This window comes from Lepisosteus platostomus, chromosome 26 (genome assembly GCF_059453375.1).
Source record: "Lepisosteus platostomus isolate fLepPlt1 chromosome 26, fLepPlt1.hap1, whole genome shotgun sequence".
Taxonomy (NCBI): domain Eukaryota; kingdom Metazoa; phylum Chordata; class Actinopteri; order Semionotiformes; family Lepisosteidae; genus Lepisosteus; species Lepisosteus platostomus.
This window is the reverse complement of record NC_142636.1, coordinates 11,727,990-11,745,051: the sequence shown is the minus strand read 5'-3', so window position 1 is coordinate 11,745,051 and position 17,062 is coordinate 11,727,990. Positions and strand designations below refer to the sequence as shown.

The window sequence follows — 17,062 nt, the reverse complement described above, 5'->3', positions numbered from 1 at the left end:
CTTTTACAGAAAGCAATTCAGTTAAATTAAATGAATCATTTGACCTCATTAATTAAGAACACAGTTAGAGAGGAAACCAGGAGACCCCCAAGACAAGTGCTGGGAGACCATGGGTGGCCCAACCCCCAGAATTGCTCCTTGGGACACCAACGTCTGGCTTCATTGTGACTGAACTATCAGTCTCCAGGTCTGAATCTTTAACTACAGTAGGCATCAGCTGTGCAAGACCCTTTGAATGCTGTTTGAAGTATTTAACTAAGGCTGCAGATATCACTTGTATTGTACTGGGCAAGCAAGGGTGATGTCTCTGAGTACACAGGGTGCCATTGTGAGTAAGTTCATACAATGTACAAACATTTCTCTAAACTAGTGGGTCTAAACTTGGGGTGCAGGCAGCCCCTGGGGGTATGAGAAACCCTACCTGGGGGGGGTACGAGACAGACCAGAATTTTTTAGAAATTAAATCATAAAAAAAAAACACAAATTAAGCAGGAACGCAAGTACAACCACTTTGTTTCATCAAACCTAGGCATTTTAAGATATACTTAAAAAAGTGTGTATTTTTCATGTTCTTCATTTTTCTGCAAAATTGAAAATAAATATATAATTCTTTCTCTTTCAGTCTGTGGTGATATATCTCAGGTTTAAAAAACTGACCTGCTTTATCAATTTTTGTAAGGGGTGTGAGAACATATTTTCAAATCCAAAGGGGTGTAGGGCTGCAGTAAAACCACTTTAAAAACTCCTGCTCTTAATAATTAATCTTCTCACCAGTGATCTCCTGCAGAAGCTGCTCGGGCTATACTGTATAGACAAATGAGAAATCAGAGATCTATACAGTTGGCACTGTCATTTACAAATTTATTTTTGAAGGAGCTGGTAAAAGGGATTTAAATTATCACTGCCTGCTTTTGAGATTGAAACAGTGCTGTGGGATGATCACTTTGGGAGAATATAAAAAGAGAATACTGGACACCGTTAGTCATTATTGAAAAGACTTGACAGTTTCTGTTAATGCTAGTGAAGTTAGTAATGTTCCATGTGAATCTCCAGCTCTCATGCTGGGCAGTGTTTAAGGACCAGTGTCCAACAGTGGCTCAGGGCTGTCCAGCAAGCTTCCCTGAGTCCCAGCCAGCTCCTGTACTGGCTGTGACGTGGTGCTCAGTGCTGGTGCTACAGGGTTAAGGGCAGTGACCTTCTGCAGATGACCATCCTGGCTGTCCTCACTGTCCCCAGTGGACCTGTCGGTCAGGTCCCACAGGCTGACCTGGTCTTGGCTCTGGCAGTGCTCCAGGAAGGCCTGGGGGTTAGGGGTACTGGTGTCAGAGCTGTTCCACTCTTCCCTCTCTTGATAGCTGAGGTCCAGGTCACTGTGAATGAGCAGCAGTTATTATTGCATGTGAGCCAGCTGGGCTCAAATGGAAACTGCAGGTTTCTTTTTATTAAATAACATGATCATTGACATGTATGGCATGCAGAGCACATCATTTTGGGGTAATAATTGACACATGAATGGAAAACAACACAACTTCATCCTGGTTGCAGTAATCACTCAGACATAAGAATTTTTGCGACTGTAAAAATACAAAACTGTTTTGCCTCTTGTGTCATTATGGATTCTCAATAAAGAAAAAAGCTGAAAAAGGATGGTTTTAGGTTTGCTCTTTCCAGGAGTGTAAAACGTGTGAGGAATTATGACGTGTGACCGATGGAGGGATGTCAAGGGACTCTCACTCTTCAGGAGTGAAGCTCCTCAGGTGATGCTCTAGAAAGAGCTGGGAGACTTCAGCTGAGAGCTGAACCGCACTGACACAGTTCAGCTGACTCTACTTGTCTGACCTGTGATGGTGGCTTTCCTGGCTGCTGATGTTACTGCTGGTGTCACTCTCACTCTGCTGCTGTCCCAGGCAGGATGGCTCTCCTGCAATAGGCTGGCCCTCCTTCTCAGACTCCACTCTCCTCTTCCTCAGGGCCTGCTTTATCCTCTGTTTCAGAAGCTTCCTCAGGCGGCCCCTGTGCTGCAGCTCTGAGTGCCTCAGGCTCTTCAGGGCAGAAGTCCACAGCCCTACTGTCTCCTCGTCGCTGGAGTCCCTGCAGAACAAGCCCAGTGTTACTGAGAAACAGAGAAAACAGAGATGATAGAACCGTGCCTGATACACCTTGAAACTGTACATATAGGCTCCAAATCTGAAGATTACAATTTCAGGGAAAGCAGACAATGAAGGAAGGAATGAGACAGAGCTAAAAGAGGGACACAGTAGAATGGAACAGGAAGGATGTGGAATCGTACAGAAAGGATGGCGGCATTTTAAAGAGCTTCTGCTTGATGATCTATAAATTCTGTCCACTGCTCAACAGACAGCTTCAGGATCATGGCTAAGGAGTTGATTTCAAACTCCTCTGTGAAAAAAAAATAGCTCCCGTTTTCTGTCTTAAATTCTCATTTAAAATTAGAACCTCACATTTTTTGAAATTCAAGTGAATCAGCAATGGTATTTAATATTATACTAATAGGTGTAGATATTAGCTTACAAACCTATAGAATAGTCAATGATTACAGTTCTGGAAAATGCTCAGATGGAATCTCTACAATCTTAAGACAATATGGCTTTGAAGGTCCAGGACTGGACACCCTTGCCCTTCAGTGAACTGGACAGGCTTGGTTCCCACCTGGAACTGCATACTCACAGCTCTTCTTCATGGTTTTCTGGGAAGGTTAGGAGCCTCATACACAAGGAGCAGATGTTGTCCAGACTGCTGAAGCACTGCCTGCAGTACAGACCTGAGACACACAACACACCCAGTGCCAAAGATCATTACCCCTTGTTTTACCAACACCTGGAGGAATATCGATCTGGGATGTCTACCCCTCTGCACATCTGCCCAGGTTAGACCCCCGAAACAATTAATTAGTTTTGCCAACTGCTAAAACCTAAAAGCACTTTTATTACAACGGGAAAATAAGTGACTTAAATTAAATAGCAGAGCAGAAAGACTAAAATAAAATAAAATAACCTGTATCCCTCTTAGTTTCACTGAGTCAAGAGGAATGAGTCTGTGGTAGTTTTAGGATTGAAAAGTCTACATTTAGTTAAAAAGCAGCTAATAATTTTTTTTTTTCACTTAACATTCAGTAAATGTATTCATAGATAAATCAAATCTATTTGTAATCTTTCAAGGAATCTGCTAAGGGCAGCTCAGAGGTACTGTAACTGCTACCTTAGATTTATAACCATAGAAGGAAAGTGCCAGTTTTTTTTCTTGATCATACTGGAAGCCACAGGTCCTTTTTTATTATACGTATGGTGTTTTCACCATTTAGGAACACGAGACAACACCTTTTTTCAATGGGAAGAGCTGTGAATGCACTCTGGCCCCAAGCACAGAAATGAATGAATGCAGTGAATGAAAGTGGAGCCTCTGGAAGTGATAAATAACCACTAACACACTGTATGTAGTAGTAATAATACAGTGTGGAGGTGATGGATTCTGAATTGAAGGGGGCAGAGCTGGGAAGTCAGAACTGGTAGCGCAAGTCCTCTTTGTATTGTACGTCTGTTTGATCATCTTTGCAATTGAAAGGCTTTACCTTTGCACTGAGGAGTGACACAGGGGACAAACTCCATGGGTAGCATCCCTTCTGCAATCTTCCCACAAGCCAGACAGCACCTCTGTGTCGCCCCCAAGAGCCCTGCTATCCTAGAGAATCCTGGGATACTGTGTAGGAATGAGCATGAGAGGACTGCTCAGTGATGGCCCTTTGCCTCTGTAACCCACAATACTGAACAGTTCTAAGAGGCCTCACCCAGTAGTCTACAGAGGATAAGTGCCTGCTTTTTTACTAAGCAAATTTAAAACGTGCTGTTTCTTTAGAACTGGGAACAATAGATGTAGATGTTGATATCGATGATGGTGATGATACTAATATGAAGAAGATGTAGAGCGTTCACACACCTATTCAGCATTTTTTGACTCAGCGCCCCTGTTCTTCCTGGACTTACACTCCAGCTGAGCTCTCAGTTATAGAACTGAGCCTCTTTAAAGAGAAACAAGTTCATTCTAAGCCTTCAAGGAATGTCTTCAAAAGGTTATAGGAACCAAGTCTCTCGGACGAATCAAACTGTGGGGGAATTTGTTGCGAGTTTTTTAAAGGCAGTAAGATACTAAGAAACTACTTCAGGATTAATGGTGAGACCTCATTACACCAGAGGAAATTTAGAGAAAGGCTTATATAACCAAGGAAAGACTTTTCAGAATGGGTTGTGAGATTCTACAACTAAGTGCCCAGTAATGTTGTTGAATCTGATTCTTTGGGTTCCTTCAAGAAAAGGCTGGATTGTGAGATTAAGCAGTTACTAGCAATGAAACAAGCAAGCTTGGCTAAATGGTCACCTGTCTTTTCTTATCTTCTTGCATTCTGATAATTTCCATTGTCCTTTTGCAGTTGTTTCTTGTTTCTTAAACAAGTAAAGGATTTGAGATTCATTGAAAGACATTTTAAACTACAAAACGTTTCCAGCTGAAGAAAATAAACTCAGATTCATTGAGGTCTCAACAATGTAATTACAAAGTGCTTTAGAAAAAAGATCAGGAGTCACTTTCATACTAATCTACAAAACCTTTAAAGGAAAACACATATGCTGAGAACCTTATCTACAAAAAAATAATAAAACAATCTTTTTTATAGTTCAGAATAGCCAGTTATTTTTGTTCTACAGTACCTAGCAGATATACTGTAATTAGAATAGCCAATTGTATGTTTTGCCATGTCTCAGCTTGCAGCTACTAAACGGAACCACACACAAGGGAGAACAAGACAGTCTAGTCAGAATACTCTGCCCCCTCCACCTTTGAGCCACTAGGCTTCTAACAAGTCCAAGACAGCCAGTCCTGTACAGCAGGCTCAGAGCCACATGGAAGAGAGCCAGATCTCTTATCAGCTCTCACAGTGCCACATGTCAGCAAGCACCCAGGAAGACACAAGGAGAGCTGAGAGAGCCCTTAACAACTAATCCCACCTTGCTCTCTGCAAACCTCTGCCAGCTGTGCACCTCTGCTACCTATTGACATGACCCAGCATCAAATCTCTGATCGCAGATAGCTCAACCTGTGTTCTGCAGGCATCTGTATCAGCTAAGCCACTCAAGAGGCCCTGCAAAAAATGAAGCTTTTAAGCTTGCTCCTTCTCCTGCAGAGCCACAGAGTCTTCTAGGAGTTATTCTATCTGAGATCTTACTGACTGGACCAGTTTGTGTCTTGACTGGTCTTTATTATTACTGCTTATAAGGGTTTAGTGTCTGAGGAGTCTGATTGCCCTCTAAAGTCTTCAGGGCATTGGTTCTTTAGTGACCTGGCTGAAGAGCAACAGTATATTTCTGTTGTGACTTAACCAGAGTGACCAATGTCCACTACACAGGGCATAAACACTGGACTGTTCCCCCTTTTAAAATACAATGCATCTCATTACCAGATGACTTTATTCTAGCATGTTTTATTCTGTGGTAAGACTTGACTCATCAGTTTATTAAGCCATGAGCTTTTATTTTTATAGCAGTGTCTGTTGGGTGTTGACAGTCTCTGCACTTATCTGACCTGCCATCAGGTAAGTGCTTTGCCACATGCTAGTTAATATATACTAGTTAAGAGCACATCTGAATAATAAAGTGAAATCAGTACACAGTGACACAGAGTGAAAAGTCATTTTACGTTGTAAGAGTGTGACCATGGATAAATGGGTAGATGCTGTGGATCTTACTGGGCAGCCAGTATGAGCAGGAGGCTGGAGTGACCTTTGTCCACTGACTTCCTCTGGACTGATCGCAGGAGAGCTGTGCCCAGGGACACACGCTGACATAGGATCCGGTTGTACAGGAAACATGTCCTCTCCTGTCCATGCACAAGGCAAGCAGACCAAAATGTAGAAATTCAGAGCAACGTCAAACATAGGGCAAGCACACCATACCCGACAGCTCCTCTGAGCAGTGTCAAACACAGGGGAGAACGTTGAAGGACAGCAAATCACACAGGCGCATTGTGACTGCACCCTCCTGAGCATATGCAAAACCTCATTGTTGCCGAAGCAGTGCAATGGGCATGGAAACTTAAAAAGTCCTGCCAAAGCAAACATCACAGAGTTGCTCAGCTATGAGTCACAAGAAGAGCAGGAAATTAAAGAGTAGGAAAATGGAGATGATTTGTTTCCTTTGGAGGGTCACTGCCTGCTAAGATTGCCACCAGGCTCTGTAATTCCAGAATAATTCATTGGATCTGTTCAGATCTTTGAAAGAAACTGAAAGGAATTAATAAATGCTTTGAGCTTTCAATCTAAAGTGATACTACTGTAATTCTACACGACAAGGAAGTAATGACTCACACACTCCTTTAATGGAATTTCTACTTATTATTCTGCATGTCAGATACTGTACCAGTTAAAACAATGAAGAACCTTTAAAATGCTTGCAGTTTGCAAGATAACCTGCACACATTGTTCCAGTATCACCGGTGATATAAAGATTGGCAGTCTGAACCCGTTGGCTAGTTTAAGTTCATCTCTTTGCTTACATTTTTTTAACACGTCATAGTTTATATCAACGAAAACTAAGGAAACTATGGAAAGTGAATTCTAAAAAGAAAAAAAAAGAAAGATATTGAAGAAGAAAGTTTTGGTTTTATACTATTTAAACAGGCAGTTCCTACACTAAAAACATCGAGATTAAATGAGAAGTTTTTACCAATAGCATAGCCTGTGATTCTGATTGTTAGCAGGCATTTTTTCCCCTTTATCAGTGAGCCTGTGCTCCAGCATACAGGCTATCATTGTTAACAGATGTTATGACAACACTGCAGGACTTTTCATGACATTGGACATTAAGCGAGTAATTATGGATTACTCACTCCGACCAGCAGCAGGAGCATAGATTCAGATTATATTTAATTGTTTGCATTTCTTAAAAGGAGAGTTCCTTGGTGTACTTCAGGCTCCCAAATGTCGAAGAAATGTACAATACTTGTGAATCTTGGTGGTGAATGATTTCACAGATCAAAACCTTTCAGATCAGGGACATATTTAAAACATTGCCTGGTTTATCCAGGAGATACTGAAGGTTAAACTCATTCCAAAGACAGATTGGGGCCAGGATTCCCAGAATATTTTAAGTTCCCTAGCACAGACTTCCCTCTTTTTAGAATACATGATCTACCAGGATAAAAGTGAAGTGAGACTGGAGTAAAAGCAGACTGGCGTTGTGCAGTAAAGCACAGTGCAGCGGTAAAGTCTAGTGGTAATCACAGTAAAGCACAGAGAGGCATGGTATAAGACTGTGGAATGGAAGACTGTACTGTATATAGTGGTGAGGTACTCTAAGGTTTGTCCTCTTACAGTGCCCGTCTGCTTACCCGTTCTCGATCTGGGTAGTAACTGGCGCAGATGAATCTCCGTAGGCGGGTGACATAGCTCCCGGCAATGACAATGAAGAAGGACAGGCCGTAGAGAAGCCCTCCAAGAGAGAGATAAGACTCAGTCACTCACTAACCCCGCCCCCACAGTCTACTACACTGTGCTAGGGGAGGGGTCAAGCCTCAGTCACTCACTAAGCCCCGCCCCCACAGTCTACTGCACTGTGCTAGGGGAGGGGTCAAGCCTCAGTCACTCACTGAGCCCCGCCCTCACAGTCTACTGCACTGTGCTAGGGGAGGGGTCAAGCCTCAGTCACTCACTGAGCCCCGCCCTCACAGTCTACTACACTGTGCTAGGGGAGGGGTCAAGCCTTAGTCACTCAAAGGGTCTTGATTTCAGAACCATGACTGCTCTTTGAAAGGCCAGGTCAGCAATTACCACTTAAAGCAGAACAAAACACAGAAGTCTGCTACAGAAACAGTCAAGATGTGGGTAACAGGAAAAAGCACAAGGTGAAGGAATTATGGAACCATAAGCAAACTATAGTTAAGTCCCCTGAGACTACTTTCTAACCTTCCAATTACCGATATGACTGTCGTTGTTCAACATTTATGTATGAATATGTAAATAAATTCATAATGAAAAATTACAACAAATTCTCACAGTTATTATATGAAAATACAAATATATATACAGTATATTGTATGAGATACACTGAAGTCATTGAGCAGACTTGAAATAGGTAGATTTATCATGCTGATTAACATTTGTTCAACAAAGATGATCAACAGTGAGTTTACTGTGGACATCCCAGGCTAGTAGTGTGACTGTGTGTTGCTTGACACATGCTTTGCATCAGGTCACAGACGCTGTCTTTTGGGATTTTGTCTCACAGGGCCTGTAGTAACATGTGCCTTCTTGCTGTTTACTCTGAGCATGAAATACCACACACCATCCCAACTCATCCTAGAAACATTCGGTGGGGCTCGAGTCTGGAAACAGGGGATCAACAGCATAACTGTTATAATCTCATTTCCCGCCCAAGCTTGTGCTGTTACGCAAGAGGCATGAGGATGTGTGTTGTGCTGCTGGAATGTCGTCATGCCAGGATGAGTCGATGGGAAAGGTAACAAGTAAAGCTTCAGGACTTGATCGGTACGACCTGGTTGTACGTGTTAAAATGACTGGTGCAGGCAGATTGCTACCAATCACCTACTGTGTCCTGATGGCTGTGGTGCACTGGAACCGGCAGTGTGAGAATAAGCATGACGATAAACGTGATGAGGTCTTGCGATTCATGATCATCTGATCTAGATCATGGCCTTTAATAGGCAGACTGTATTTGACTTCACCTTTTTGTCAGATTAGATGTTGCTGGCTATAAAACTGCCTGACAGTGAGTGAAAGTGCACCAATCCAGTCCAGCTTCCAACATTCTGGGACAGCTTTTGCTGATGTCCATCAGGGTAATCAAAACAAAGCTTGAGGCATTGCTCTGACATACTGATGGGACAATGGCATTGTTCTCTTAATAAAAGGGGAGAGCATTTGTTCATTCCTCTGTTTAACTTCCTTTTTTTTTGTTACTTGGCTTGACATTCAACAGGTGAAATCACCACATCACCTACGTCTGATCAATCCCACAAGTTCCACCTTGTAGTCGAGTGCCGAGTATAAGGCAGGAGGAGAGATATCTTAGAGTGAAAACAAATTATATTATACTTACACAGTGCAGTTTTTTTAACATTAAAACACCACAGAGGCCCAGAGAATAACAACTGACAACTTTAGACAGTCGTTTAGATAACTGCTGTTTTTCATAAGTAGCTAAAGGCATTAAAGGAAGCTCAAGTGTGATGCTTTTTTCACCAGGAGACCGGCTGGTCCAGTGGATTACAGGTACAAAGCTCAAATCTTGTCATATCTGGTCCAGTGACAAAGGTGCATGTCTTGTTGTACCAGGAGGCCAGCTGGTAAAAAATCAGTGCTGGGGGCTGAAGAGATTGGCCTGAAGTCAGGTGTCTTACCTATGAACAGGTAACCCATGTAGTCAGGCTTGGAAGGCTGAATCAGGCACTTCTTGCTGAGGACACTGATGTTGGTCTTCTGTAGGATGTCAAAGGAGGCCACAATGTCCTTGAAGATGTCAGAGGCGTAGCCAGAGCCATTCACTTCCATGGCAATCAGCATTGGGGCTGCAAGGGAAAACAGACATGATGAGGCTTCTGGGAAGAGCCATTCTTCTTTGTGGTGAAACAGGCAGGATCGGTATGGAGAGTCCATTCAGTGTAAAGGACTGATCACACACTGGTGTTTATGTGCTGCTTTTTGTGTGGTTGTGTTTCCTCTGCAATGTATCTGCTTAATAAAGATGCAAGTTTAGAGTGCATACCGGACCCTGTAATCTATGCTTATGAATCACAGTAACAGCCTTTCAGAACATGATCCACAGTAAAAACGTCTCTCATCACACAGCACAGTAACGGTTTAATTCCATCTGAAGCATAGTAATCAACACTCTCATAACAAAACACATTTACAGGCTTGAAACTCACTCGTGACCAACACCTCGACCCCAAGCCACATCCACCCACCCAGAACCACGACCTTGCCCCCCGTCAAGTTCACTCACCCCTGGCGACCACCTCGCCCTGGGCCAGGTGTCGTACCATGTCCAGCACCCAGAAGGTGAGAAAGTCCATCACTACCACCAGGAAGCCTATCAACATGTGTCTGAAGATGCTGACAATGTCCAGAGCATAGGCTTGTCTCTCTTTCTTGGTCAGATGGAGGGAATCTGTGGGGACAGAGATTCATTCAACTGATCTTTCTATGCAGATGTGTAAAGGCACCAGGAAATCAATCTCATTACAGCTGAAAAGAGGTATCGACAAATCAACCAGAGATTAAACTCAACAATAAAGCAAGTACTCAGTCACAAGGAGAGTTTAAGATGACTGACAACAGGAGGCACCTCATTTCAAATAGAATGGCTCTCTAACTCACTAAGCTACAAATCTAACAAATGAACAACGTACTGTAAATCTTCTTTCCCAGAATGACTCTGCTCCTCCTCTACCTCTCTATTTCCCTCAACTTCTTCAGTTGCTCTTCTGCTTTATCTCTCTCCATCTATTTCCCCATCTTTCACTTTCACTACATTACTCTGTAGTTCCACATCTCCCACTCACACTTTTTCTCTTTCAGCTTTACCCTGTGTCTCCCTGACTCACTCTCTTTCGCATTCACTCACAGGGTGTGATGTAGCTCCCGACTTCCTCACGGCTGAGAGGAAGCAGTGTAGTCTTGCCCTGACGCGCCCTCATCATGTCTATCTCCACAAACTGCCTGGTGATGTACACATTGTCAAAGTCATCCTGGAAGAGGTACCTATTCTTGTACAAGAGTGCCCTGCAGGAAACAGCACATAGAGACAGAAGTACAGATGTACAGATAAACATACAGACAGTCCCACATATAGGTTCCCCCTTGATAACCCCATTATAAAACAATATTTTATCAATTCAACTGAGAGTTTGAGCCTATTAGAAACAGGAGCAATATCTGCCTGTACCTTTATTCTCGCTATTCAGTACCAGTCAGTGATGATGGAAAAAGTATCTCCTGGTAATCTGAGCTATAGAAACCTCTCCACACTTTGTAAAGTATAGAGAGTTGCTAAGTGCTCTCAATTTGTAATCTAGAAAAAAATGATCCAGGCAGTGTTTTCTTACATTTTCTGTAGCTCTCATTCTTGCAGTAGTTGCTTAGTTTGCAGACATGTGCAGGAAACAGTTTTTGAATGGAAGGAGTGGCCAAATGGGTAATTCTTAGTTATTAACAAAAAAGAAACAGAGATTAAACCAGCAGATTGCCCAACCGATGAGGAAATCATCTATTGTGAACAGTGTGCTTTGGTGATGTGGAACCCCAATCACTCACTGCAAGTACATGAGCAGCAGCAGGACAACACCCACATAGCCAAAAAGGCCCACAAACTCCTGGAAGCGGTACAGTTCCACTGTCACATCTCCCATGATGCTGTGGGCCAGTTGCTGAATGGACTGGCTGCTGTTAAGGTGAGTGGCCAAATGGGTCGAGGCTGAGATGTTGAACTCAAACTCTTGCTGCATCTTCTTGAAGGCGCTGATGGTGGCTGGGAAGCAGAGACAGAGAGGGGAAGGACTCCCATCAGCCTGTGCTACTGTGCCTGTTCTCCAGGACTCTCATGGAAAGAGTAAGACAATAATGGGCAAATGTACTGGGTTGTTTTCTGTGCAACAGGATCAATGTAAACCAGCCGGCTCAGAAAGGACTGTGCCTCATATTTCAAAATGCAAAGTTCAAACATACCTTTGCCTAAGTTATGGGGGTACTTACGAGAAGAGATTCTGGCTTTGACGCAGCTCATGACATAGGAGGGGATGACACAGAACCACCGGACAACTATCAGAAAGAGAGAGTGGCAAATGAATAGAAGCGAATCAAAATCAACAACTCGGACCAAAAATATTTCAAGGAAGAGTTTCCTGAGAGGCTCAACTAGTGAAGACGTCCACTTGAAGAGCGCAGATGAAGAAGGAAAAAGAGGCCATGAAGGTGAGGCAGTTGCTCTGAGTGAAGGTGTTGGGGACAGGAGAGAATCAGGGAAGACAGCTGATTTCAGATACGTGCACAGAGGGTGAGTGACCAGGGTGTACAGATGCTGTAAGTGGGAAGGCAAAGGGACGTTTGTGTGTGTTGTTTCAATGTTTTTTTATTCTGATGTGGTAAATGGTTTCCATTTATGAGTCTGAGCACATTATCTTTGACCTGTACAGTTTTTAAAAAGCAAACAAAGAGCTGTCACCCAAGTAAAGCCTACTGAAATTTGAAGCTGGAGAGTCAATGAAGAGAGGAAAAGGAGAAACACAGGAAAGAGAGGTATCGAGAGAGGGAGAGACTCTGAGTAACAAGAGAGGAAGAAGTGAGAGCACTAACTGTGTGCTAGCCCACAGAGGGGTCTGAAGATGTCCAAGATGTAGCACAGGAAGGAGAAGATGGACAGCAGCTCCATGCAGTTATTCTGAGCATCATCAAATATCTTGATGCACTTCCTGTAGGGTGTGCCCAGCTCCTCATTGCACACCTCGCCGATATTGACCAGGAAGTGAAAGGTATTCCTCAGGACACGGGCTACAGCAGGACAGACAGGGACAGACACAGAGATCAAGAGATCAAAAGCTCTAACCATTTCCCATCTTAAAATGTTTTCGGTTCACCTATTCATTAAATTAATCTCTACACATATCTTTAAATCAGCATTCATATACTGTACTTTGAAACCCCATATTTAATCGCATGTCTACATATCATACATCAGTCTGTAATACTGTACTGGAATTCTACCAGTGTTCTGCTTTTTATCAACACCCTAAACACTTAAACTGCATCAAACTTCAAAGAGCAGAGCATAGTCCAGGGTTGGGGTCAGTGTCTGTGCTTTCCTAGCAATCCTGCTGCAGGTACAGAAAATGAGGCAGCTTAGTGGGGACTGACCAGTAAATGAGACAATGCAGAAATATTGTACATGTGTTAGGTTTCTACATTTGAGGGTTCCAGATAAAAAACCTCTGGCAGCCACTGCAGGCTGGGAGGCTTATGGTTCTCACTGGATTCCAGGCCTATCACAAGCCATGATAGTTTGATAGTTGTGACTCTTGTGAAGCTTGTCAGAACCAAAGTTTCACACGTCAATGATTTATAGGGGAATTATGGGTGGTTACATAGCAGACTGAACTTGGTATTCTTGTTCCCGGGACATGTACATCACACCTCATCTCAACTGGTGTAATATGTACCAGAGGAAATACAAAAATGGACTAATCACCACCCAACATCCACCAAGGATGACAAGACTACTCAAAGATCTTGATCTTGAAGAGTGCTGCACCTCGAAAGAACAAATGCAGGAGCAGACAGCAACCTTCTGTCCAGTTGCTCCAGAACCTCCTCTTGGTTTTTCCATTTGCTGGATTCATCTCTCACATATCTGAGATAGGAAAAATGACAAGGACTCTTAATCCTCCACCAGCAGGAGTTAAATAAATGGAAACAGGAGCCACTCACCCACATGCCTGACAGAGTCTATGAGGGTCCGGATGAACCTGCTCACCCTATCAGCCACGTGCCTGGCATTCCTCATTATGGCTTTCACCTTGTTCAACACAGCTGGGGAAAGAAACACACAGTGGTTGAAAGACACTGCGAACATCAGGTCCTGGAGGAGCACAGACCGTGGACATCAGACATTGGGGAAGATCCTGTCATGGCCATCACACACTGTGGCCACCCATGGGAAGATCCCACAAAGTGGCATGCAGGTATGTCTTCAGTGTGGCTGCATGTCTCTCAGAGAGAAGGCGCCCGTGTTAAGATTAGATTAGATAAGACTTTATTGATCCCGAAGGGAAATTGAGGTGTAACAGCAGCCCAGCCCAAGACAAGCAAAAACAGACATCAATATAGACGAAAAAATTAAAATATGTATAGTAATATACAATAAATACGTAGTAAGGTGTGTGCAAAATATGCTCATAGTCACTGTAAAACAATAAAATATGTGCAAAATCTGCATAGGTATATACAGATTGAGGGTCAAAAAAGTTCAACAGTGCTACATGCTGTCCATAGACGAGCTAGCAGTCCTAGCCTAGGGCAGTGTTAACACTCACACAGCAGGGGTGTGGTGGCTCTCTGTACCAGCTCCCTGGTCTGGTTCATCGCCAGCTCTGCCCCACAGGCCACACTGTCCGCTGCCCGGTCGAAGTTCTGCAGGGTGTTGGACAGTGGCCCCTGGACAGCCAGGGAAAAAACCATGAACAGCAGGAAGTTCTTTCCCTCTCCTGGCAGGGATAGAAAGGAGAGAGTGGTTTGACCACCTGAGTCCTGTAATAGCAGGACTGTGCAGCTGGGACTTCAAAACTGCCCTTAACTGGGCATTTAACTGACTATGAGATGGTGAACCCCATAAATGGTGGTAACAAGCAGCCCTGTTTCCTAGCTCCCAATCAAATATCCTGCTGCAGCAGTTTGATCCATATCATCAAGACTATCCCTTCTCTCAGGCTGCTCAGAGCCAAACTAATACCTCAGAGGATCTCCCAGTCGGTCCTGTGGGTGTTGCCTGAAGCTTGTGAATCTGAAAACAATAACACGTATAAAAAGCGAAGTCCGTGCCAGAGTGCAGCTGCTTATCAGACCAGTGTTAAGTGAAATGAGAGCAGGACTCCCCCCTGTGGATCGGACAGCCCACTGCAGTTAATATGCCCACCAATGCTGGTTCACACACACCCAAACGTGGTGGGCTGGAGCAATTGTAGTAAAATACAGTGTGCATTGTAAATATTTTAACATAACATCCTTTGATTTAACTGTATGTTTTTAACTATACAGCTTAACATTTCCCTTAATGCTCAACATAAACACCAATGTCTTTTTCATAAGTAGTCTTTTCTATCTCTGTTTCCCGTTTTGCATAGTTTTGTGTTTGTTCTACCTGCATGCAAAATCAAGTATTTGTCACCTGCCCAATGTTGTATTTCATCTAAATCATTTTGAATTTCATTTGCGGCTTCTAAATTGTGTGCTAATACTCCTATTTTGATATAATCAGCTTAATCAACTTTACTACTATTTTGCTAACGACTGTATATCTTATTCTTGATCACTGACAAATAAAGAAGAATAGTGTTACTCGTATAGGTTACATCACCCAAATATGAGCATCCCATCCTTATCTGTTTGTAAAAAGCTCTTACTTTCTTATTTTGATGGATTTATCTTTTGCTTGCTGGAATAGGCTTCAATTCCCCCTGGACTCAATTGGATAAAACTGTTAGAAAATGGATGGATGGATGGATGGATGGATGAAGGACAACTGCAAGCTGGTGGCATGGCCCCCACTACTTTTTTTTTAGAGATCCGACTCCACTCTGAGAGCAGAGAGAGCGCCACCTACTGGAGCACAACATGGGCAGCATCAGCATGACGCAGGAGCGGATGCGCACAGAGAGGCCCATGCCGAACGAGGCGAACGCCGCCACGGTGATGGTGGAGAGCAGGCAGTACCACAGGCTGGCGCTCTGCACGAAGAGCACCGAGCCTCCGTACAGCGAGGCCAGCAGCAGCCCGAACACGAAGCCTCCCAGGCTACGCACGGCCTGCCTCAGGGGGGAGTCGTAGTCCCGGCGCCGCCTTTGGCGACGGCCACTTCTCCTCCCGCTGCCGCATCGGGAACTTGCTGTCCTGGCTTTCATGGCCGGGATCCTGCAGCGGTCGGAGGGCTGGCAGCAGACACAACCGGCCCCTGTTTCCTGCTCCACATCCATTCCTCCTTCACTGCTTATCCCTGGGAGAGAGGAACGAAAGTGAGAACGGGTCTCATGCCCGCACACTTGGAAAGGAGTCACAGAGTGGGATTGGCTGAAAAAGAGATGCCCAAGTGTCTCATCGATATAAAATCTAGCTTTACTATTTTAAAACGTCTTGATGTTTTACCGAAACCGGTCACCCGTGTATCCCTTTACCAGTAAATGTTCAAGTTCAAAGATTATCTGACATTTGTAACCAGTAGTTTGGAATTGACCAAGCTGTCTTCAGATTTCAAGAGCACATTTTCTTCACGGGATTTCTCAGTACGAATTTGGACCCCCTCATTTCACTTAGCCCGGTGGATGATGCGAATGAACACAAATATTGATGAAAATCTCAGCCTACATATAATGAAGTTATATTATATATTTCAGATTCTCTTGAGCCGCTTAGCCGTTGAATCTCCTTCCCCACTTCAGAACACCCTACAGTCACGACGGAGCAGAAGCGCAGCCTACTCGATATCTATGGAATAAAAGTAGCGCCAGGATATCCATGTGAATAGGAAATTCAGAAAGAGGGTTAATGATTTGAAAGTCTACCTTGCATACTCGCATTCGACAAAAACTGGCGGTTCTGATCCTCGCCCCTTTCAAAGCTTTTTGTCGTCTGTCGGGACTCAACGACGATGGGTGTCACTTACTGACCTCTATTTCTTTAAAACAGGCCCGCCAAAAAAACCTTCTTTTGCCGTGTGCTAGTTTTTGTTGTTGTTGAAAGCGAACGCAGCAGCTTTTTTTAAAAGGAAACGGAATTCCGTCGCAAACGGCAACCTGTTAAACCTGGTCGCGCGGCAGGCGGTTATGGGCTTAAATCTGAGGTTTTAACTAATAAAACCCCCCAATGTCTTGCGTTGGAAATGTGTGCTATTTCAGCATCCCGCCCAGACATGTGCCACACAGGCCTTGTTTTACAATGCCTCTAAAAAGTAAAATAGTTACTTTCATAGTTTTTTAGATTTACCTAAACACTTTAAATGTATACCCAAGAACACGACCGGTTTTGTTTTCCAATAAACGAGTGCATCAACACGTGGTGGGGCTTTTCCAGGACAACCCCACTCAGCTCTGGAAGATCGTGACGTGACATGAAGGGTCCTTAATCAAGGGCTGAAAACTGCGAGTGTGCTTCGTGATTTCTTGGACGCTGGAGCGAATGATAAAAAAAGATCGGGGATGATTGACGCTCTAATTCCAATCGTGCGACGCATATTGGCTAAATGACAGCAATTCTCCCCATCTGCAGAGCGCAAAG

The 17,062-nt window shown here is 43.7% G+C and overlaps 1 protein-coding gene across 3 annotated transcripts; it reads right to left on the bottom strand.

Moving 5' to 3' along the window:
* Nucleotides 1–496: 496 nt before the first annotated feature.
* Nucleotides 497–16,689, bottom strand: dcst2 (DC-STAMP domain containing 2). Of its 3 annotated transcripts, XM_088621148.1 has the most exons (16): nucleotides 16,351–16,687; nucleotides 15,396–15,785; nucleotides 14,110–14,280; nucleotides 13,505–13,606; nucleotides 12,377–12,571; nucleotides 11,777–11,842; nucleotides 11,339–11,552; nucleotides 10,650–10,807; nucleotides 10,029–10,193; nucleotides 9,424–9,591; nucleotides 7,396–7,496; nucleotides 5,756–5,886; nucleotides 3,590–3,717; nucleotides 2,689–2,782; nucleotides 1,840–2,091; nucleotides 497–1,370 (listed from the first exon to the last, which is right to left on the bottom strand). In XM_088621148.1, exons 1-16 carry the CDS (start codon nucleotides 16,355–16,357, stop codon nucleotides 1,073–1,075), a joined length of 2,640 nt encoding a protein of 879 aa, XP_088477274.1. In that variant the 5' UTR covers nucleotides 16,358–16,687; the 3' UTR covers nucleotides 497–1,072. The 3 variants fall into 3 exon arrangements, with proteins under 3 accessions (XP_088477274.1, XP_088477276.1, XP_088477275.1); XM_088621150.1 differs by lacking the exon at nucleotides 16,351–16,687 and having other exon boundaries at nucleotides 15,196–15,527; XM_088621149.1 differs by lacking the exons at nucleotides 3,590–3,717; nucleotides 5,756–5,886; nucleotides 7,396–7,496 and having other exon boundaries at nucleotides 16,351–16,689.
* Between the last annotated feature and the right edge of the window lie 373 nt (nucleotides 16,690–17,062).

Coding starts and splice junctions, on each gene's coding strand:
- dcst2 (XM_088621148.1), bottom strand. Junction 13,607..14,109: donor AGCCACCACACCCCTGCTGT/GTGAGTGTTAAC, acceptor TTCTTTCCCCAG/CTGTGTTGAACAAGGTGAAA. Junction 1,371..1,839: donor CAGGAAAGCCACCATCACAG/GTCAGACAAGTA, acceptor GCTCATTCACAG/TGACCTGGACCTCAGCTATC.